Consider the following 22981-nt stretch of genomic DNA (forward strand, 5'->3'; position numbering starts at 1 on the left):
GAAAAGGTGTACTTCCCTGTATCACGTACAGGCTATTTAAACGTTGAGCATCAACCTAAAATTCCGGATATAAAGTCAATACGATGGGCCCATTGTCAAACATGCAAATAGACAGACACTCGAGATTGATTGCATCAAAGCTTCGTTAGATGCGTCACGGCAATAAGCTCGAAATGTCCTGATGCAAACTATCCATCATAAGATGATAAAGAGAAATTCAATAACCGACTCCAGGAACGGGCCCTTCTAATCTACATCCTAGCGTCCGGACCGGCCTCATGCTAGGAGCCTTGCTTGGATCGACGGGCAGCCGGATATAAGCATAGGTACCAGCACCTCGACTCACATATACAGCGTCCAAGCACCGTTACTTGCAATGCAAATGGAAGACGCGCAAATCGCATAACTCCGTCAACGGGCCCTGCAGCCACTCGCCATGACCAGATGCAGGGCGGCAGCAAAAGACAGCAAGGCAGCCTATCACGCATTTCGCATTCCAGCCGCCCTGCAGGCATCGTGTACATGTATAGCCAATGTGCAGTCCAAGGAGTCACGTGAGCGGCATCTGGGCGGCAGAAAAGCCCTGAAGCTGCGCGCCCCGCCCTTGCTTTTATGGCGCATGCACCATCTCCTAAACCGAAAAGAATCCTGCATCCATCGGATACAACGATTGCAATTTGGACGAACAATGGCCGCGACAGACTCGCTGGTGGACGGCAGCGACATCTCGCCGTCCGTCTCGGCGCCCAAGGAGCGGCACTCGCTGACGCTGGACCAGCGCCGCGCCCTCCGCCGCTGGGCCAACACGCAGACGATCCGCCCGTCGCACAAGGCCTGCATCGAGTGGTTCTTCAGCCAGTACGGCCAGCAGATCAGCCAGTCCACCGTCTCGCACTCGCTGTCGCCCAAGTACTCGCGCCTCGACGGCGACAACCCGCAGCTGTCGGGCTCGCGCCTGCGCTTTGGCAACTGGCCCGACGTCGAGAAGCTGGTGCTGCTGTGGTACCAGCAGGTCCAGGCCGCCGGCCGCCAGCCCACCAACGAGGAGCTGGGCGAGAAGGCCAAGAGCATCTTCAGCCAGCTGCCGCGCTACAAGGAGGAGAGCCCGCCCGAGTTCTCGCCGGGATGGATTCACCGCTTCAAGAAGCGCTACGGCCTGCTGATCCGTCGCCAGCGGCGCCACGGCGACGGCGGCATCAACCCGGCCGACGACATTGACTACCTGGCCGACTGCGTGCCGCGCTTCATGGCCATTGCCAGCGACACGAGCCCCGCCGCCATCCGTGAGCAGGTATTGCGCGTGGTGGGCGTCGAGTCCAGCCTCAACACCTGCGCCCTGGTCCGCGACGAGATCATCCGCCGCCTGGCCAATGCGCACGCCGCTCCGCTCCCGTCTCTGACCCCCGTCGAGCCCACCCTCGCCCAGCCTCAGCCCGACCAGCAGCCGCTCTATGGCGAGGACGACCCCGAGGTGGTGCTGCAGAACGCCCTCCGACAGCTTCAGCAGGAAGAGCAAGCTGCCGAGGAGCAGGCCGCTGCTGTGCGGGAAGAGCGTGAGCGTGCTGAGAGAGCCGCTGGGCTTCAGCAGCAGCAGGCCATGGTCTCGACGCCGAATGCTCGCGCCCCGTCAGACACTCGCTACACCACGCCGGGTCAAGACATGGCTCCTGATCTAACTCTAACGCCAATTCACTCTGAAGTGCCCATTGCTACCCATGATAGACCGCTGCGATGTCCATTCTGCGTCAACCAGCGAATGCTGCGCTCGATCAAGGAGGCGGTGGAGCACATGTCGACGCATGTCGTGGTATAAACTCCATCACCTTTACCAAGACTCATCTCTCTCTCTTCCCTTTTTCTCTTCCTTCATCAATCGGCGTTGCATCTCATCAGCCATCAAAAACTTTGCTTCGCCTCATCTTTTCATGCGCTTTGTTTTTATCACAATCTGGGAGTACGAGGACGGGGGTAAATTTCCGTCGCTTTTCTGGGATGAGGGGGTCCCCTTTACGCGCTCACGGAGTTTGATAAAAAAAGACAAGGGGCCTTTTGGGGAGTTTCGGTGTCTCTTTTTCATCATCATCTCTATTTTCGTTGATATCCATATGGCATATGAGGCGGTAACATGCCGTCAGTAGGCTGCTGATGTACACTATTCTTGTCTGAGAATCGAGACACTCGGGTATCTATGCCGCTTGTGCATGATTCACAAACAATCCCAACTCTGAGAATGTAAAAGTAAAAAAAACAAGAGGCTGTATCCATGTAACCTATTATTCTCAAATCGTAGACCTCATTTATAACTCGTTTTCCTCTAGCAATCCAAGCCCGCCCCAGCTGCCTATATAAACCCAGTCTCCTTCAAACGCTGTATCAGTGCGTCGGCCTGTTCCTGCGCCTCCCGCTTCTGCAACAATGCCGGATCAGTATTGCCAATGTAATTCTTCCAAAACTTGAGTCCCTCGAGCCCCTCCTCGCGACACAGGGCCCCGTGCTCCTCGGCCATGAGCAGCTCCTCCTCCGCCACGCCGAGACTCCATCCGAACCTCTCCGCGGCCTCCTGCGCCGTGACACCGCGCCCAAACTCTCGCCAATCCCATGCAACGTCCCGGTCGGGCGGGAACTCGTGCAGGTCCTGCAGCCAGGCCAGGATCGACTTGATGGTGGCGTCGTCGGTGCGGTCCCGGGCCTGCACCACCATGACGCCGCTCCGGAACTTGCGCAGCCTCACGGGCAGCTTGAGGCCTTCCCACATCTGCGCCGCCTTCTCAAAGTCCATCGGGCTGACGAGTTCGACGCCGCCGCGCGCTCGGTTGAACATTGCCCACAGCTCGACTAGCGTGAGGATGCCGCCAGCCCGTTTGAGAACGCCTCTTGAGTCGTCGGTTAGGAACTCTGCCAAGTTGCGGGCCAGCTCGGAGAAGTAGAGTGACTCGGAGCCTCCGCCGCCGACAATGTCCTTGGTCGTGATCAATCCCAGCTGATGGGCGGATTCGGCCAGTATGCTATTGTCCTTGGGTGTAACATCGCCACTAGCCCCGTTGACCTGCTGTGCAAATCTCTCTGCCAGGGCCACTACCTCCTTTGCGGAAGCCATCAGTGCCTCGAGGTCTTCAAATGCACTACCAATCAGAATTTCGTTATTCTTGCGCATGTTCAAGCCCAGTTGCTCGAGCCCGGCAATGCCCGCAGTCTTGGCCTTCTGAACAGGGGTGCTTGGTGAACCGCTGGCGGAGCTGTCATCCATCGCGCGGTTGCTCTTTGGAGCGGGAGGTGCATCCTGTAGTAGCCATTTCCGCTGCGTCATGGCACTCTTTAGTCGTTCGTAAAAGATCTTCTCCCCGCCACCTCGGAATGATATCTTGACACTCTCCGCAAAGTCTCCGCCACTCTGGCTCGTTTTGCTGTTGCTATCCTTGACCGGACCCGGGGATTGTGTCCTAATATACTCGGAGCTGGAGATGGTAGAAGGTATGTTTTGCGATAGTAACGGAGCTCCGCACATCTCGCAAGATAGAAGCGAGGGGTGATTTGAGAAAGTGCATCGTGGACAATGGAATGACACACTAGTGTCGGGCTTTCCTTGACCACTGCCAGTACGAGTATCAAAAGTCAAAAGATCGCTTGATTGCGGGGTGACTGTTGATGAAGACTCCTGGCTCGAGATTCCACTCTGACTGGCGCTTGGAGTAGCTGCTGGACGGTTGCTGGCAGTAGCAATAGCCGCCTTCAGCACCTGAGATAGCGTTGGTTTGATCCCGCATGCCAAGCATGGGGGAAGAGGAGTGTGGGCATTTGCTGTCACCGGATCAAAGTTGGAAGGGACCGGGTTTGAGAAGCTGCAAATAGTGCAGACCCAAGTTGCGGCCGTGATTGACGGAGGCCCACACGGAGGAGTGTAAGCGTTGTCCGACGATGCGGGAGATGGCGTGCTCCCTCTTGAATTGACTCCTGTGTTGGAAACCACGCGGTTATGGAGCGTTGATCGCTTCAAGGGCTTGGGAACAATGGTGATCTTGGCCGATGACTTGAGGAACCCGGCATAGAACTCATACCGATCCACCTCCTTCAGGTTTAACGCGGCCGAGTACTTCCTTGGTTCATCCTTGTCAACGTAGCAGATGCGATGAGATGTCAGATACACCTGGCCATTTTGCTGGTTCGGGAGCTTAAACTTCCTATGCCGTCTCATCAACATCCAGCCCTCAAACAGCCCCGCTTCCAGACCCAAGAGACTCACCCTTCGTACAAGCCGACATTGTCCTGGACAAAGAGCAGTACTTCATCCGGAAGATACGAAGGCCGTAGTGCAGTAGTCAGATCAAGATGCTTCAGGAACATTCGTCATACGGCAGTGGCAAAGAGCCAGCCTTCGATAGATTGATTCGGCCTGAGATCTGGGATGCGTTGAATAGCACGTGCCGAAGGAAGCGCAATGAACCAAGACTGGATGACGAAGTGAAATGTGTTGTTGCAGGAGATTCAGATGATCGATAACAAACGGCCTGAATCTTGACGTCTACCGAATATGAATAGAGGACAACTTCTGGTTATTGATGAGTCTATAGCGAGGATAATGATGAAGCAAGATTGTGCTACCATTGGTAGGAGATGGAAGATGAGGCATGCGACTTGGTCGAGGTACGTACCTCCTGTGCAGCTCCAGGCAGCCCCACTATTGGCCGGAAGCATCCTCCGCTTCTTGCCAACCCATATTCCGCTAGAATAGCCGGCATTTAACCGTGTTTGCCTGGTCACGTGACTTTCTCTGACGCACATTTTCCTTGTTCCAGCCCAACCTCGCCCGTTGCCTCCTGATCTCGCCCAAGCATCGCGATCAAGACCCATCAACCCGCTGCACAAACTACTGCCGCGCTCTCTATTTGCTCTTGATTTGTCGGCACACCTCGTAAAACTAACTCCAGTTCAGCACCCTCAGTCGCCTTCACCATGTCAGGCTGGCCGACCACTCAGCATCCGCCAGGCGTTGTTTCTCAGCACGCTCCGCCGCCTTCATACGCCTATCCGCCAAGTAAGTCGTTCTTTCATCCCGCAGCGGCTTCTGGAACCTCTAGATGTCTAACATCTTGTGCAGACCCTGCCTTTATTCCAGTCCAGGTGCGACAGGGCTTCAGTCCGTATGCTGCACCGCCACCGCCATACAACCCGTACGCATCAAGTCCAGCTCAGAGCCAGGCCACTACTCCCTCAACCACGACAAATGCATCTCCATCAGCACCTGTAGAACAACCCAAGGGAGCCAAGACCGAGTGGCCGGAATCAGTCCGACGATATGTCCAGCGGTCTTTTCATCCTGAAAACGACGACGCCTCCGTCTCTCGCGCGGAGCTCGAGGCTAAGCTGAAAGACACAATCGGCAGTGCCAAAGAGAACAACTCGCTCTACACTATTGATTGGGATAACATGCCTCTGCCCCAAGCCTTGGTGAGAGCTGACCGTGAAGCACTGCTTAAGCTTCGCCATACCTCGTTGACCACGCCGATATATGCCGACGACTCTTTCAATCCCAGAAAGCGCAAGTCGAATGATTTTCCCAACAATGATGCATCCGTGCCGCCTTGGCACTCTACTAACTCAGGCCGATCCCTCGAGGATCGCATTTCGTATTCCCCCGACAAACGGGTAACCCTCGATGACAGTAAGTTCCAGAAAGAAGCCAACAAGCGAAAGCGCCGTTTCGAAAACGAATACAAGGCGGCCAACGTAGCGTCGCCCAGCCCAACTCCGCCATCCTCCGGTCCCATTGTCGGCACCTCTGAAACCCTTGAAAAGAAGTATCTTCGCCTCACTGCCCCCCCTATTCCGTCCAATGTGCGACCCGAGAGAGTTCTCCGTCAAACGTTAGATTTGTTGAAGAAGAAGTGGAGAAAGGAGAGCAACTATTCGTACATCTGCGACCAGTTTAAATCTATGCGTCAAGATCTTACCGTGCAGCGCATCAAGAACGAGTTTACTGTTTCCGTCTATGAAATTCATGCCCGGATTGCCTTGGAGAAGGGGGACATCGGTGAGTATAATCAGTGCCAGACCCAGTTGCGATCGTTGTATGCAATGGGCCTGAAGGGAAACCCCATTGAGTTCAAGGCGTATCGTATTCTCTATTTCATTCACACGGCCAACCGCACCGGCCTGAACGATACCCTGGCAGATCTAACAGCAGCGGAGAAGGAAGAGAAGCCCATCAAGCACGCGCTCGACGTGCGGTCGGCGCTGGCACTGGGCAACTACCACAAGTTTTTCCAGCTATACCTTGACACACCTAACATGGGTGCATATCTCATGGATATGTTTGTCGCCAGGGAGCGCCTTGCAGCTCTGTGCAATATCTGTAAAGGGTGAGCCGTGATCAACACTTGCATCCCCCTCGTCCGGTTTCACCGCTAACTTTTGCCACTAGATACAAGCCTGACATCAAGCTGCGCTTCATCACTGAGGAACTCGGGTTCGAATCAGATGCTGATGCTGCTCAGTTCATTATTGATTACCAGGGGCAACATCTTCTTGAAGACCGCACAGAGTACATTGCGTTCCTGACTGGTAAAGCCAATAACCTCTTTGAGAACTCTAGAGCGTCGGCTTTCCGGAAAGTGGACATCAAGGGGCAGATTTAACTTTGTGTTGTTGCTCCCTGTTACGTTGCTCAGGCGCCTCTTCCTCTCTGTACCTGTTTTTTTCTGCATGTGGCTCGCATTCGCCAGCGTTTTTTGTTGCATTTCTTCCTCTCTACCTCTCTCAAGACTGCAACATACCCCTGATACCTAACGATAGCATCTTGCCGATTGTGGCAAGGATTCGAAAAGTCTTTTCTTTGGATCTGTTCTTTGGACTGCGTCTGTTGAGAAGCCGATTTCGCATGACGAGTCGTTTCATTCTCCTCCACACGGTTCAGTACTGAGCGACCGATACTCTGTTCCCGCTCGGGGAACGGGGCAGGCTTTTGCCAGTCACTTGATCACGGCGATGCCCTCTTCAAACGATTTTGTCTTCTAACTTGACACGTCAGATCTCTGCTTCCGCTATAAGCAGAACATCACTCGATCCATAATAGCAACCCCAACTAGTTGGATGTTGAAAGGAATTTGGACGGCATGTGACGATATGTTTGCGCCAAACTGCTCCCTTGGCGAGAGCGGATATGGCGTTTTGGCTTCATCATCATCACGGCCGGACTAGAGCCTTGGGAAGTTTAAGATGGTGTTTGGGCGTTGGTAGTATTTTCTTATTTTTGCAAAGCCGTTTGGGCCATGATATTTGCAGAGGCAATTCCGGCTTTAGTTGTACATATATTACATAGTCGGAGCAGCAATCAATTTATCAAGCTTGAATTTTCTCATGACCTTATGTCACCATGTTACGCGGGGATATTGTCCATCTGAGAAGACAAATGGGAATGACATGATGAGCAGCGTCAACTTACTCTACTCCGTATTGTCCTACGACTTGAAGAGACGAGAGAATAGAGTTGAAACAAGCACGGAGAAATGAAGGCTCTGGCGCAATCGATAAGTTGCCGGAGCGGTTTGCGTAGCGCAACTCCTTGTTCAATGGCCTGGAAGACTCTTTGTGTTTCACCATCGGGAGGCCTGTGATGGGTGGCGCTGAATAGAAGCATGCAGACAGGGGTGGTGGAGGAGCTGATGGCCGCTAGGGATTTCGGAAGCAGCTGAGTTGATGTTGAGGACATTAGGTATCAAATGATTAAAGAAGCATTCTATCTTTGTGAAAATTGCAATTCTACCATGGGCTTATCTTTCCGTTGCTCTCCAAGGGCAAATAAATATAGCATAGAGTCGGATGGTACAAGTACATCAGGCCTTGGGGTCTATCTCTCTGTCTGTCTGTGGTGGCATGAGATGTGCACTAACACAAGAACTCGAGTCAATATCTGCTAAAACGGGACCATCTAGTCATGTCCGGAGTAAAGGGGGGAGCCAGTTTTCTCTCTCTTCTACTGCATGCACGGTACGTAAAACTGTATCAGGAAAGCAGAAAGGTGTGAGGCAAGGGAAAGGAAATGAAGTGATGTGAAATAAGAGTCCAGGAAATGGGTGCCCAACAGAGGTAACAGTAACACTGGTGCCGTGTGATTTCAGCCTCGCCGGCGCAGGCTGGCGCTGAGCACACTTGGGCCCCCAGGCACAACACAAGGATCAATTTGACGCTGGATTTGGAGATGTGATGATCGTGTCGTATGTACTGCCTGGTATATGAACTGTGCTTCTGTAAATAGGGTCCACGGGTCCCAGTATTAAATGTCATTCAAGATTGTCTTATTGTGCCCAATACATGTAGATTCCAATCTTCGGTACCTCCCAGTAGGTACTTGTACATGCAGTGCTGTGGGTACAAGCACTTGTAAGGTGCATGTACCTTATTATACTGTTACCAGCCGCTCGGGAACAAGGCCGTGAAGACTGCAACTCGACCAGACGTCATGCCGATGAGTGAATACGCAGCCGAGAAAAAAAAAGAAAAAGAGATGCAACGCAATGGTTGGATCCAAGCTTTCGTGGAAAAGGCGGCATGGAACCCTTGCTGCCCCCTCCCTTGGCCGTTGCGCAGCGCCCCATTGGCAGCTCTGGGCGCTCTGCTCCAGGGCTCGCGGGCCTATGGATAGCGCTTGGACGCTGGCCGCCCCCACTGTAGCCCTCGGCGGCCCCCTGTAGCCCACCTGGAGCCCCGGTTGCTCAGGCTCTCTCTCACGTTGCGACAGGCCACTGGACAGGTTTGCTTGCTCCCAGGCTTACTGCAGACGAACAAGTACATACGATACGAGCGTAATGGCCCGTGGCGGCGGCTCCCTGTTTCTGTCCATAATTTTCTTCTTTCTGCCCGGGCTGTCTCACCACGCCGCTGTTGGGTACCTGCTTGGGGGTCGTACAAGGCACCTGGGAGTGAAGCGAGGGTCGCCCATTGGTACTGTCGGGTGGTACATGGGCGTGCGTGTACCTGCGTGTACCTTGCTCGTGCAACCAGACGTCCACGAGTGTACAGTACATGCATGCATGGGATTGGTCCCTTCTTGTTTTCTCTCCCTCCCACCCACAACTTGCATTGGTAAAAGGCGTCCAGTTTTGTCCAGTAAAGGAATCGATTCTTTCCCACCCATCCGCATCCTGCTCCAGCCGCTTCACCCGGCGCCATCCAACCATTTTTTGCCGTCCGCTTGATATCATTGAAATCCTTTCTTAATAATTTTTTTTTTGCTTTGCTTTGAGCGCCTGTAGATTCCAATCCATTGCGCCGCTACCATAGGCTAAGTGACTGACTTGAACTTGACTTGGATTGCCTCTCTCGCCGTCTCATCGCCTTTGCATCGCATTGCACTGGGTTTCGACTAGATTGCGACTTGGACAAGCAACACGACCCGCGGCTGCACGTTTCCTCGACGGCCGCCTGCATCGCCCAAATCTCAACAGAAAAACGTGAGTTGTTGCGAGGCTCGACTTTCTAGAAGCACGAGGCGCAGCCGACACTACACAAACAGGCTAGGCGTGGACTGCAAGACTAGTATTAATATTGCCTGCTAGCACGCGCAACCAACTTCGTGTGCGACGGACCTGAGCTGCCCTCTGCATCGAGCCGGCCTTCTGCTCAACTTCCTTTTCCCTCTTGCGCTGCCTGTATCGTATTCGATCGAAACCTCGTCATTGGCAACCGGACCCCCCCCCTCCCTGCGTCGCTCGCAGCTTTTTGCGCTCTGTCGAACTCGAACATCGCGACCTCGTACGAAAAACTACGCCCGAACCCTCCCCCCCCCCCCCCCCTCGTCGATTATTCTACACCAACACCCTCATCCTCTCGTCAACATCGCCATACCGCCCATATCCCCGTCCGCCCCGTCCAGATTCCGTTACACAAAGATGAAGGTGCGTCATTGCCAACTGCGCAAGTCATGCGCTGCCAGCTGCAAACCGCTCCCCTCCCCAACTGCCGGACCGGCGTCGCGATGCCGCCCGGATATCAATCGTGTTTGGCACGCCAGCCGCCTGCTTCCAAACTTTCCTCAGTCAATATCACCGCACGCGCAGACCAGATATACAAAACAAAACAAGAACAAAAACAAGCTCCCTTGCGACGAAGTTTCGGACAAAGAGAGAGGAAAACAAGACTAACAGCCATGGGCTTGGTACAGGCGCTCCGTCGGTCTATCAAGGGCGACAAGGAGAAGCAACACAGCATCTCCATTACCCCCAAAGCTGCTGTCGCAATCGTTCCGCCCAAGAAGGTTCGTTGATCAGTGTGCTGCGTTTTGCCCTTTCCCGCTCTCTCCTCCTGCTTTGCGCGCGCATGTCTTTTTTGAGTCGGCAAGGTCGCATGACAAGACATTATCGCGCAAGAGGCAGCCCCACGCTTCCCGTTTCCCTTGGTCTTTTTTTCTCTCTCCCTTTGAGCTGCGTTTGCAATGGCATTTTCATTACGTCTTTTTCTTTCTGGGCCTTCCTCCGTAGTTGTAACCGCGATCCGTTTGAGGGGGACTTCTTCTTATTTCGTACGCAGGTTATCCGAGCTCTCTACGACTACGAGGCCCGCTCTGCCCAGGAGCTGGGCTTCTCCAAAGGCGACTTTTTCCACGTCATCGGCCGCGAGGACGATCCGGACTGGTACGAGGCTTGCAATCCTGCGCTGCCCGATGCGCGGGGCCTCGTGCCCGTGGCCTTTTTCCAGGCGCTGGGCAAGACGGAGAGGGACAGCCAGCAGTCGGACGGTGGCCGCCCACCGACTGCAAACAAGAACCCAGACCATGACTCTGGCTATGGCGAAGTCCACTCTCCCGGCGGCGCATCTGCGCCTCCCGCGTCTCAGCGCATGTCCAAGTCGGCCAGCAAGGGCGCCATGGTTTACGGTGTTGTCATGTACGACTTCAACGCAGAGAGATCCGACGAGCTCGAGGCCAAGGCGGGAGAGGCCATCATCGTCATTGCCCAGTCCAACCCGGAGTGGTTTGTTGCCAAGCCTATCGGTCGACTAGGCGGCCCTGGCTTGATCCCAGTGTCCTTTATTGAGCTCCGTGATATGGGCACGGGCAAGGCCATTGAGAATCCCGCAGAGGCCATCCGGAAGGCGGGCGTTCCCAAGGTCGAGGAATGGAAAAAGATGGCCACGGCTTACAAGAACAGCAGCATCACCCTGGGCAAGTTTGAGGGCGGAGGACCGTCCCAGCCGCTGGAGCAGGGCATGGAGCGTATGAGCATCCAAAATGCGCCTCAGGTGAGTCTTTGTGCGATTCATCCCATATCCAGCCCTTCCTCTTTACCTCGCCTTCTCCACTGCCTAGTTTCGTTGCCCCCTTTCATCACTTCTCCGTCTCCCACTTTGTTTCCATGTCTCTCTCGCCCTACTCTACACTTTTCTATGCTATTCCCAATCTTGCGTCGTGCCTTTTCTTTCTTTCCTTATCTCTACTTGTTCCTCTCCCTCTTCTAACCCTCTCCTCCTCTCCCCCCTATCTTTCACATATTTCTTTCATATTTCACCCCCCTCCCGTCAGTCCCCCTTACGCCTGCTTCCCGTTCAGCCTCGTTGCTCTCTTGCCGTCCTCTCCAGCAGCCTTGCCTTTTGATCAGGCATTAATGATACCCCAAATAGCCCCCACAAGGCGCCCTCAGTGGCCCTCCTCAGCCTGCTACCCACCCCCAGCAGCCTGAGTTTGTATCGAGTGCGACGACGGAACTCTATGCCCCCATCTCTGCCCGGATACCCCGTTACTGCTTTGCAGAGGACAAGTACTGGTTTGTTATCGAGACGCAGCTCGAAGATGGGCGGCACTGGGAGCTTTCCCGGTACTATGAGGACTTTTACGATTTCCAGATTGCGCTTCTCACCGAGTTCCCGGCCGAGGCGGGCAACACTGGAACCCAGAAGCGAACACTCCCTTACATGCCTGGCCCCGTGAGCTATGTGACCGATGCCATCACAGAAGGAAGGCTGCATAACCTGGATGCATATGTGAAGAACCTTCTTGGCCAGCCCCCCTACATTGCGCGTTGCACGCTTGTCAAGCAGTTCTTTGCTCCCAGGGAAGGCGATTATGAGATGGACCCTGCCACGATCGAAGAGGAATACCGGCTATCCCAGGGCTCTCAGGGCTCATCCTCGGGGTCACATGCTAACCCCGATTCGCGACAGTCATCGCGAAACAATCTGAGCGGCAATGGATACAATGGTCTCTCGGCCACCCCGAGACAAGTCAGCAACCCGCAATCAAGTAAGAATTCCCCCCACAATCGTTCTCGATGCCTCGGGCTTTCGACACCTCAGTACTGACCTTGCTGCCTCTAGTCATGCAAATGCCATCGCAGCCTCAACAGGGGCAGCCACAAGTCATGAAGATCAAGATGAACTACAATGGCGATGTCATTGCCATCCGGGTTCCCACGGACATCCAGTACCAGCAACTCTGTGACAAGGTCCGAGATCGACTCAAGGTATCGCCAAACGAGCAAGTCCAGCTGTTTTACAAGGATGAGCAGACGGGAAGTAAGCCCAGCCTCACGAACGACGCCGATCTGGATGACGCCCTTAACCGCAACGAGAAGCTCATGCTGTACGTTGAGGTGGTGTAATTGCTGCACTTTGGGAGCCCATTAACTCTTCGATGTCTATATTTTTCTACTATTTCTTCACTGGACGACCTGGACCGCCTGCCGTGGCGTAGGTACTTTGACGACACGATGAGCCACGGCGATCAACGTCTTGTACCGATGATACCCGCCTCTCAATCAGCTGGAATTGATTTTCTTGTTTCTTCTTATTGCCCGGAAACCGGACCTGGACTATTATCCCCGGAAGCTTGATTCTCCAATGCATATCCCAGTCGGCTGACGGAACCCGGACAATGTAATTTCTGGACTCTACAGGGTGCCACGGCCTATTCGATGCCACCCTTTTTTCTTCTTTTAACACAAAATATCTTCGCTTTATCTATCCGACTCCATATATGGTTCCGGATACAAGACCGCTTCTTTTTTAGGCCTGCCCTGCTTACGGCATGTTTTTATGATTTGTTTCTCAGATACGATTTGGATGGCCAAGCCTCGGAAAGGGCGTTTGGGAAGGACACGGCCTCACCCTTGTTTTCAAAGGTCGAATCCCTGAATCAGATGTTTTTTTTTTTTGCCGGGCTGAACCCCGGTTGCTTTTGTTTTGTCTGATCTTTTTTCTCTCTTTCTGTTTTGCGAGAGATGAAAGAGTGGAATTATACCTTGCTTGCGTGGATGTGGATGGAATTTGCTAGATATGGGGGAGAGAAGGATTTTGTTGAAGAGAGATGCGGGATGAGGGTTTCTGCCTGAGTCTAATTGAGTGGTTTGCGTGAGAGACTGAGTGACGGAATCGGGGGACCAATGTATGTATGGATGGATGGACAGATGAAAATTTTGGGAAGAAAGATTTGCTAGAACTGCAAATAATAAAAGATACAACTGAAATGACATGGAGTGAACGGGATAGTAGACGGTGGATGCTGGACGGCCTTTTGCCTGTGTGATTTGTATTTATCGAGGGCGAATAGTTTATATGACAGCCCCCTACCTATGTATATATATATCCTTTAGTCTACCCAAATGATGATATCACTTGTACTGCTTGAGTACAACACTCCAAGGATGCAGCGTTTACGTCTATTAATTCCCAATCCGCCGGAACAAAGAGAAAAAGAAGAAGCCTGCCCAAACCAAATGAATCATTGACGCATCGCTTCATATGCAAAATTAAGCCAGAAGAAGAAGAAGAAAAACAAAACAGCAAAAGTACAAAAAAGGCCATTACGCAATCCTTTCCATGAGATGCCGTCTCGTCTTCATGTTGACGACGCCGCCCACGCCAAACGCCGGTATGATGCGACACATGCGCGCGGCGGTGCTGATGAGCCAGTTTGACCTTACGACCTGCCAGCGCTGGCGCCAGCCGCCGTCGGGGCGGTTGTACATGTCCAGGCCGAGTAAGTGGACGGGCGTAGAGAAGAGCTGGACCGAGGCCGGGGCCATGAACTGCGCGGCCGTCAAGCCCGAGACGTAGCGCCGCATCCTGTCAGACAGGCGGGCGTCCACCCAGGGCGCCAAAAGCGGCGGGAGGTTGAAGGAGGCGAAGATGGTGAGGCAGTCGCGCATGGTGAAGAGGAGGTAGCTCGGCAGCGGGACGGGTCGGGGGACGGCGCCGGGGGGGCCGAAGAGGCGGACGAAGACCTGGTCCTTGTAGACGCAGAGGCCGACGTTTGCGGCGGAGGAGGCGGCGAACTTGCCGGGGCCGGAGGTGACGGAGGCGGCGGGGCGGTTGGACACGGTGGAGGATGCGGTGTCGAGGGCGTTGGCGGTCATGTAGGTGCCGCCGTAGAGGGCGAAGACGAGGGCGCAGGGGCGGGAGAAGAAGAGGGCCTGGGGGCGGGTGAGGAGGGTGCGGAGGGAGGAGCGGATGGAGGCGGCGAGGGAGTTTCTGCCGGAGGCGTTTTCCATGATGGAGCTGTTTTTTTTTTAAAAAGGAAACGGAGGATTTGAGATTAGTTGTTGGATAGGTAGGAAAGGGAGGGAGATGTTGTAGCTTACCGGTCAATGATGGTGATGATGGGGGCGATGAGGGCGCCGGCGCATGCGGCGCTTGTGGCATCTGCGCCTAGACGCCGGGCGAGTCTGTCGGTGTTCCATTTGGACTGCGGCTGTGACTGGGACGTGGGCGTGGACGTCATGGCAATGGGGAGGCGATGGCCATCTCTTGTGTTTGTGGTTGTGGTTGTGGTTGTGGTTGTTGTGACTGTGATGGCGCTTGCGATGGCGGGCATGCGCGAGGCCAAGGGTTGTGAGACCGCGTCGTCGGTCTTCATTGAGGGAAAGAGTGATGGGTGGTCGAAACAGAAGGAGAAATTGGTGAATGCAGTTGAGATCGGAGTTGCAGAGCTGGATTTGATTTGATTGTCGAGTGGGCAAATGCAAGGTCAGTTGATATCGTCTGATTCTGATGTCTTGAGAGGTACGCGGTTGAGAATGTATCCACGTCAAAACTTGGACGTTGCACCAGCGAACTTTTGGGGACTCAATTGCACCTGTAGATCATGGAAAACAAAAACAAAACGTTTAATAAAATAGGCATTCGAGACGAGGAATCCAAAACAGAGTTACACGGTCGAGCGCGATTCACCGAGTTATAGCAGTTAATTCAGCATGGTATCGATACCGATACGGAAGCCGATACCGATGATAGGCGATGGCAGCCAGTGATCGAATCGCAGGCCAGGGAATAGCTGTGCACTCATGATACGGGCTGTGAGTGGCCAGCCTGCGAACGAGGCCCCGATCTCGGAGCATGGGGGGTTATGCGAGTACATAAAGTGTTGGCAGTTTAGCAGGCTACCAAGGTGTACATAGGCAGGTGTCTACAGTGTTTGCACTTCCTGAGCAACAGGGCGACAAACGGATCGCAAGCTCGAGTCCCGGTGCAGTCTTTGATCTGTAGTCTGGAGCTCCCGGAGCTTTCGGCGGCTCGGACCCGGTCCGCGAGTGTGGGTATGATTCTGATTCTGATTCTGATTCCCCCTTCTTTTTGTCTTGGAGAGAGAGAGAGAGAGAGAGAGAGAGGGAGGGGTATCACGACAAGGGCAAAGAGTGACAGGGGACTTTGCTGGCGGGGGTGGGTACTAACGTGAAGGACCCCATGGTACAAGACTGACAGGCTCATCACATGCGTCGAGTTTCGTCATCAGCATGTATCCAGGATATCGGACATCGGACATGGCAGATGACAGATGCACGTAATATCGAAATGAGGTCCATGCCTTGACACTATCGATTAGGCTCGGACTGAATGAATGACCTCCAGAGCGCCTCACGTTTCATGTCATGTCAGTATCGGGGCTCAAGCTTACAAACTTGCAGTGTCATGTTGTTAGTACCCAAGGCAGCAGGTAGCAGCCAAGCATTGAATTGTATCCATTCCCCCCTGCGTTGACTGCTGTCAAACTCTGACAGACACACCGATCTTGGGCACATGTAGCGAGTACAGAAGCGCTCAGCGCCCGTGCCGGTGCCTAAGCGGTAGTGCTACCTGGTGTGGCTTGGCCGAGCGTCTAGCGCCAGGTACAAGCACGGCCAAGCTTGGTGAGGTCGGGCGCCAATTGAGCCACGGCCACGCATCACAACCAGCCCATCCCATCCCATCCCATCCCATCCCTTGCTGTCGACGTGGCTCGCGGGTCTTGGTGGCTGCGTCATGGCGATGCTTCTGGGCAGCGGCCGTTCCATTGCATTGCTCAAAATAACGCCTCACTGCTATGGATACAGGCACAGGCACGGGGGATGAGGTAAGCCATTCGATACAGCTGTCTATCTCTTATCCTGAGTGGCTGGTGAGTACGAGCATGGCGTCCATGGCACGGCTCGTCAGCTTCCAAATCTCTCCCTTCACGTCATTTGCCTCTTGTTTTAGGCCTGCCGTCTGCGCTGCAAGAGACGCTCGTGCCATGTCGCGGACAGGGCTCCTGGACCAGGCAATAGACCCGGACCAGCATGACTGGAAACGAGACAGCCGCGCCATCTGGAGCAGGGCAGAGTCAAGCAGCATAGCATGGATATGATATGATATGATATGCGTACAGTATGGAGTATGCGGAGGGGCAATTGGGCAACCCGGGGCTTATTATATGTACCTACTGCACTGTACGGATTACGAGTACATCAATGTCTTGTGCGCAGCACTGCAACGCTTGATAAGCGGTCCATGATGGGGATCCCCGAGGCCATTTATACGGAATTGTGACTTATCGGCAGCATCGTGAGGGCACGCCGCGGTGATGCTCGGGGCTTCACGGGAGCAGCGATTCCAGACTTTCCTCGGGCTCCAAGTGTTATCTTGGCCACAATCAGGGCATGCGGAGAGGGGGACTCGAAACAGCCTGCGAGTGGCCTTTTTGCTAAAGAGCATGCGTTGATTGAGCCCACGTCTCTCCCCGTCCTGTCCGGCTATGGAACCCGCGACAACACGCAATGCAGTACGGCCAGATGGAGCAAAGCCTCCTGGACTTGACCCTCTAGACCTGCAGTATGAGGAAGCGGCGTCGCGTGAGAGGCAAAACGCACAACGCCGAAACTGGGGCAATTGTCGTGGCCGTGGCTGGACCAATGTATCCGCATAAGGCTGCAATGCAGGCGGGTTGGGATGGAGTCTCAATATCGGTGGCCGCCAATGAGACGCCTCCAGCAACACCATCGCCATGCACGTCCAGCTTCGCTACGTGGCCAGGGTGCTATGGCCTCTGCCCGTCTCCGCACTATTCACTCCTCATGCCTGGGTTTAGTCACCAAGCCGCTGGTGAAGCCCGCATAATCCCATCTATGCAGGAGAATCGCCTGCATGGCTGGCCACGACCGCGGCACAATTCAAACGGCCCACCGAGTCTGGTTTTGCAATGGCCCTTGAGATATAATGGAGTGTCCAGTCGTCTCGTCGTTGCGGGAGAAGTGAGATGCAAGCCCATCTTCACACCCACGCCATCCTGACTTGATAATTTTTTTTGTTGTCTTTTCCCCTTGTTCCATTTGGCGGCGGCTCAAAGTCTACCTTTCGCCTTGGCCGTCTCACTACTCATTGGGGCTTCGTTTTATTACGACCCCAGCTTCCCTCTGCAACCCTTCACCGGTCTGTTCCTACTATGACTCGGCGAGGTGGAAGCTCTGATGGAACGTTTTACTTTCAGGCATGGCACGTCGCCAAAGTCGTGAGCGGGGAGTCGTGGCCTCAGAATAAAGGCCTGGCCGACTTTGTCGAGCAGAATGTCGGCCCCGCGACAAAGAAATGGCTGTATATCAAGGGATGCGTGCCAACCAGGGAGAAGCCCGGACTTCTCGTTCCCTACTCTGTGAGTCACCCACCACATCCCATTGCTCGACTGATATCATGATGAAGAGAGAAGAGGCAACTAACCAAGCTGGGTCTCGTATAGATCTGTGTCAAGTTACGCTCTCCAAAATCTGGGCAGGACCCAAAAGAGGCGGAACAGGCTCTCCTCCACTTTCGCAATGAAGAGTTCCCCAGCCTTGCAAAGACTTACTTCAACTCCAAGCTACGCATCTCGCTGGACTTCTTCAACTACTACTCCGAGGGCGCAGATTTCGACGCTCCTCTGGCCAACTTTGATTCCGTCAAGACTTCCAAGAGGTTGAAGGAAAAGGTCAAATCGGCCGTCAAGTTCGTCAAAAAGGACTTTTGGGGCGACCTTGTCCATGGATTGTACGTTTCACCCTCCTCCAGGCACAGCAATTTGCATCTGGTGATGGCGCTAACCCACCATCTTGCAGGGTCGATTCTTCAAAAGCAGAGTTCAAGGCGGCTCGGTTCATCAGGAAGCGAGGCAAAGGTATGTACAAGGCCATGGGGGACCCGGAGGACGTAGAGGAGAGCGACGTTGTTGACATATCCCTCGACCTTTCAGACCCTGCCTCCAACCCCAACATCCTGCCTGCCACGCCGCTGCAAAACCCGCTCCCGCTCCCCGTCTCGCTCCCGGGCGCCAGCTTTGCTCGTGTTCCGGAGCCTGACGTGTCTCCTTCGCCTCGACCGAGAAAGGCATCAGATCTCTCCGACACCACCGTCGGCTCTACAGATACGCGTGCTACCGATGCTAGCTCTGTTGTCACCGTCGATACCGCACAGTCTTCGATCGTTGGTGAAGAGTCCTCCTCTTCTGAGGTGCAGGATGCAAAGGAGGCCTCCTCCGAGTTGGCTGTAGTGGCCGAGGAAGAGGAAGCATCTACATCTCCTGCTATCGAAGAAACTCAAGTCGAAGCTGAAGTAGACGCTGTCGAAGCTGAGGCTAAAGTTGAAGTCGAAACTGAAGCTGGTGCTGAAGTTGAAGCTGAGGTCGAAGCCGAAGTCGAAGCTGAAGTTGAAGCTGAAGTCGAGACTGATGCTGATGCTGAGGTTGAAGCTGAAGCTGATGATGAAGCTGAAGCTGAGGTTGAACCCGAGGTTGATGCTGAAGTAGATGCTGAAGTTGAAGCTGAAGCTGAGGTTGAACCCGAGATTGATGCTGAAGTAGATGCTGAAGTTGAAGCTGAAGTCGAAGCTGAAGTCGAAGCTGAAGTCGAGATTGAAGCTGAAGTCGAGATTGAAGCTGATGCTGAGGTTGAAGCTGATGCTGAGGTTGAAGCTGATGCTGAGGTTGAAGCTGATGCTGAGGTTGAAGCTGAAGCTGAGGTTGAAGCTGAGGTTGAAGCTGAAGTTGAAGTTGAGGTTGATATGACAGACTCGGATTCGTCATACCAAGAGACAATGACTGAAGCTGCCGACGCTACCAGTTCTCCCGCAACCACCATCACCCCTTCTTCCAGCGTCGTGGCCACCAGGAGAAAGATGAATTGTGTCTCGCCTCAAGCCGCACAGACAGCCTACTTCATGGTGCAGAATAGCGGTAACTGGCTTCGCTACCTCATGGCCAACCACGGCCAGGGTGCCCAAAAGCTGGGGTCTGCCTTTTTCGACTCGCCCATCATCCTCGCCGCACCTCTCCAGGCCCTCAGTCCAGACGGCATGACGCGTGTGTATTTCATGTCACAAGCCACGAAAGAGCAAGATGAAGTGAATTACGACAAGAATGGACGCCCGGTTCACGCTCGTAAGGGTGGCAACTCAGTCCAGGAATGGGTCGTCGGAAGCGCCAAGATCTCGACCCAGGCTCTCACCATGCATCTTGGCAAGCAGCTCGAGAATAGGAATGCCAGACTCCTACCGGCGCCTCCGCCCGCGGTGCGCGAGGTCGACTCGGTCGTCGGTCCCAACAACCGACTGATAGAGATGACCGATGCGCCAGGCATTCCTCAAGCCATCCTAGTCACAACGCCCCATCCTGTCGAGGATGTCCGGGAGGGCGATATTGTGCAGGAAGAGCACGACGACGGCTTTGTTCATATCGAGACCAACGCCCTCAACAAGCTGGTCGAGGAGGTGGTATCCGAGAATGCAGACGGTGCCGATAAGAAGGGCAAGGGAGTGATGAAGCCTGAGAGGAAGTCCCGTTCCAAGGGCAAGCTTCCGAGCACCAAACACAGATCCAAGACGAACATGAAGAATTCCAAAGACAGGATCAAAAAGATGACCAAGTTGGATCAAACGACGGATGCCAGCACAAGCGCGAGGGCACATGTCAGGTTTGATATCCCGGTTGACGCCGATGGCGTCCCGCCTCGCAAACCATCCAAGGTATATACTCCTCCTTTCAACCGGAAATCTTGGCGAGATGTGGAGCCTCAAGAGCCACAGGTCATGTACGATGCCACGAGCGGATACAACTTCTTGCAAGTGGAAGACGTCCAAGTCTTTTCGTTCTCGACGTCCTCCCACGACACGATGCTGCGCACTGCTCCCGTCGCCCCCGCGGCGGTTGAGGAGGGCGAGGGCATCGGTGTCTGGTCACCTCCCGTCGTCGGCATTTTCTCTTGGATGTGGGATTATTTGGGAGGAGCGCCCAAGGTCGCTGCAGTGCATTAATCTTCGCTTTTTCAAGATGAAAAATGCAAGCGGCAAAGGTGATTACTGAGGTGAGAGAGAGCGAGCTCGATGTGCATCTGCGATGACATGAAGGGCATGGGAACGAGCAAACCGCCTTTGGAACAAGGGGTTTGATAATTTGGAATTTATCAACGGCATTGCGATGGCGCATGGGTCTTCTTTTTAAAACACCACTTTGCACGCATCTCTTTCTTTTGTTTCTTATTCTACACATTTTCTCGCTTGGGTTCACGATTGGAATCATGTTCCCCTTTGCGACTCATCGTCGTCACGAACACTCGTTTATTCCCTTTGTTACAGAAAACGAAAAACAGATTGACGGATAATGATGACGAAAGAGAGAAAAATGATACACGGACAAATTGGACATGGGATTTGGAATATACGAAATTATGGAATACGATATATAGGATATGGGAAAGACTTGGCCGGAATCAGATTGTACGCCATTTATATAGATAGATTATAGCATTTGAAAATGATTGATGTTGGGCTTTAGCCTGCTTATTGGATTGACTTTTACTGTTATTGCATTTTGAGTTGTCTGCTAAACTGTAATCACCATTTGTTGACTTCAAGCTTTCATGACTCAAAATGAAGGATAACACGCTTGGTAGTTATAGAAAGGGAATGCTGTGTGATCTTGTATAGATAAAACTTACAGGGTAAAGGATTAATTGCAATGAATACTATATATCTCTATATGTCCCCCCCAAAAAATAAGCTGACTATTGACTCTGCAGCGAGTTCAGGTCTCAAAAGAATATCTCATGTAGTTATTTATATGCTCCAATGTGTGCTGTAACAGGTATCGACCGGTCTGGGGCGCAATATCAGACTTGATCTAATCCTGTTCCCTGAGAAACCAAAGAATCCTGCTATGTCTGTCAGCATCTTGTGTAAGTATCCGGGATGCATGAAAGGGTGTAGAGTTGGAACTTACTATAGCACTTGCAGGAAGATATTTGCCCCATTTCACTGCTGTCGTGCTGTTGCCAATCCAAACTTGCCCGCTCGATTCTCTCTCCACTGCCTTGACGTATTTCTCGCAGTACTCTTCAGTGCTCATTTTTGCACCGCCACCTCCAAGAGCACGTTCTCTAATAGCTTCTTCTGCGCCCTTGTAAAGCGAAGTTGAAGGTAGTTGGAACCCAGTGTTTTCGGATCCGAGATTGCTGTTAACGACTCCCGTTACAACTGTGAGTACTTTGACCCCAAATGAAGCCATCTCTAGACGTAGCGTCTCGCTCAGAATCATGACGGCTGATTTCGATGCCGCATATGCCCCTACCTCAAGTCAGAAAATGGAGTCAACACCTAAAACCTTGCCTTGACTTACCTCCAAAAGGGACATTCAAGTAACCAGCTATGGAGCCAGTGTTGGCAATAGTTCCCTTTGCATTCATAATAAGAGGAGAAAATGCTTTTATCATCGCCAAAGGGCCCCAGAGGTTAACATTAAACATGTTTCTAGCTTCCTCTTCATCAGTATCCAACACCGGCATCATCATTAATGCACCAGCGTTATTGCACAGGCAGTCGAGACTTCCTCCAGTCTCTTGCTTTACTGCTTCGACGGCAGCTTCGATGCTGAGTGAAGAGGTAACGTCGAGTGCGAGGAGTTGGACATTGGGGAGGTTTGCCAGGCTTGCCATCTTTGAGATGTTGCGAGTTGTTGCAAAGACTTTCCAGCCGTGTTTTTGGAAAGAAAGGGCTAAACCTGCGCCGATTCCTCCATCGCTGCAGCCGGTAATGAGAACGGATTTCGATGACATATCTGGAGACGGTTTTATGTTGTGCAAAAGACTATTAGATGGTGAAAAGCAAGAGGTAAGCAGAGAAGACGGTTCGTGAAATGATTGATCAATGTAAAGGAATATAATAGAGGTATCAGAATAGACTGCGAACTTGAGGAACTATTTAGAAATATATGGCCATATATATAGGACTTGTTATATACTCATACCAATGGCATATGCTTTGGATTCGGGTCAACTCTGCGCCGCCCAACTCCAACGAAACACCAAGTTGTAGAAGAACTCTAATTGGGCACCTGGATTAATATCATTATGCTGACTACAAATGACTGAAATAGGAAGTGACGGCGAAAATTAGTTCGAAGCGTCGGTGTAACTGATTTCTCAAATCAAGACAAATTATTTTCATATTAACTTTCATTATAATATTAAAAACATGAATTAAGCTGTAATAAAAATCATTCGGCTATTCAACTATAAAGTCTTCAAGGTGCCTCTGTAGTACAAAACTTCAGCTGCTTGCTTTATAGTTCTTTAAAATAAAACAACCATAGTAGGCAAGCTTGTATTGCAGATCAGGTGAATGGCCATCGGGACAAATCATAAATTCAGTGTCCTAGTATTTTGTCCTATCAAAAACTACTTTCTATGTAGATCGCCTCCTGCTTATGATCTTAAGCGCGATGTTTGTGACAACATGAAGCCAGTAG

At 52.8% G+C, this 22981-nt stretch overlaps 7 protein-coding genes across 7 annotated transcripts; 4 read left to right on the plus strand and 3 right to left on the minus strand.

The window, feature by feature from the left end:
- Window positions 1-688: 688 nt before the first annotated feature.
- Triagg1_446 (uncharacterized protein) lies at window positions 689-1813 on the plus strand (the record flags this gene model as incomplete). The annotated part of the gene is made up of 1 exon (XM_062899464.1): window positions 689-1813. The coding sequence occupies one exon, from the start codon at window positions 689-691 to the stop codon at window positions 1811-1813; it is 1125 nt and encodes a 374-aa protein (XP_062760796.1).
- A 528-nt stretch (window positions 1814-2341) lies between these two features.
- Window positions 2342-4341, minus strand: Triagg1_457 (uncharacterized protein; the record flags this gene model as incomplete). The annotated part of the gene is made up of 2 exons (XM_062899575.1): window positions 2342-4178; window positions 4241-4341. 2 exons carry the CDS (start codon window positions 4339-4341, stop codon window positions 2342-2344), a joined length of 1938 nt encoding a protein of 645 aa, XP_062760807.1.
- A 609-nt stretch (window positions 4342-4950) lies between these two features.
- Window positions 4951-6632, plus strand: Triagg1_468 (uncharacterized protein; the record flags this gene model as incomplete). The annotated part of the gene is made up of 3 exons (XM_062899686.1): window positions 4951-5032; window positions 5096-6356; window positions 6419-6632. The coding sequence occupies 3 exons, from the start codon at window positions 4951-4953 to the stop codon at window positions 6630-6632; spliced, it is 1557 nt and encodes a 518-aa protein (XP_062760818.1).
- A 2169-nt stretch (window positions 6633-8801) lies between these two features.
- Triagg1_479 (uncharacterized protein) lies at window positions 8802-12587 on the plus strand (the record flags this gene model as incomplete). The annotated part of the gene is made up of 6 exons (XM_062899797.1): window positions 8802-9009; window positions 9363-9446; window positions 9552-10249; window positions 10522-11232; window positions 11611-12229; window positions 12304-12587. The coding sequence occupies 6 exons, from the start codon at window positions 8802-8804 to the stop codon at window positions 12585-12587; spliced, it is 2604 nt and encodes an 867-aa protein (XP_062760829.1).
- Window positions 12588-13787: 1200 nt separating this feature from the next.
- On the minus strand, window positions 13788-14839 carry Triagg1_490 (uncharacterized protein; the record flags this gene model as incomplete). Its single annotated transcript, XM_062899908.1, has 2 exons — window positions 13788-14481; window positions 14565-14839. 2 exons carry the CDS (start codon window positions 14837-14839, stop codon window positions 13788-13790), a joined length of 969 nt encoding a protein of 322 aa, XP_062760840.1.
- Window positions 14840-17659: 2820 nt separating this feature from the next.
- Triagg1_501 (uncharacterized protein) lies at window positions 17660-20493 on the plus strand (the record flags this gene model as incomplete). The annotated part of the gene is made up of 3 exons (XM_062900019.1): window positions 17660-17866; window positions 17951-18237; window positions 18306-20493. The coding sequence occupies 3 exons, from the start codon at window positions 17660-17662 to the stop codon at window positions 20491-20493; spliced, it is 2682 nt and encodes an 893-aa protein (XP_062760851.1).
- Window positions 20494-21347: 854 nt separating this feature from the next.
- Window positions 21348-22289, minus strand: Triagg1_512 (uncharacterized protein; the record flags this gene model as incomplete). The annotated part of the gene is made up of 3 exons (XM_062900129.1): window positions 21348-21392; window positions 21458-21801; window positions 21854-22289. The coding sequence occupies 3 exons, from the start codon at window positions 22287-22289 to the stop codon at window positions 21348-21350; spliced, it is 825 nt and encodes a 274-aa protein (XP_062760862.1).
- Between the last annotated feature and the right edge of the window lie 692 nt (window positions 22290-22981).

The sequence above is a fragment of the Trichoderma aggressivum genome (assembly GCF_033847375.1).
Source record: "Trichoderma aggressivum f. europaeum strain CBS 100526 chromosome Unknown scaffold_001, whole genome shotgun sequence".
Lineage (NCBI taxonomy): Eukaryota > Fungi > Ascomycota > Sordariomycetes > Hypocreales > Hypocreaceae > Trichoderma > Trichoderma aggressivum.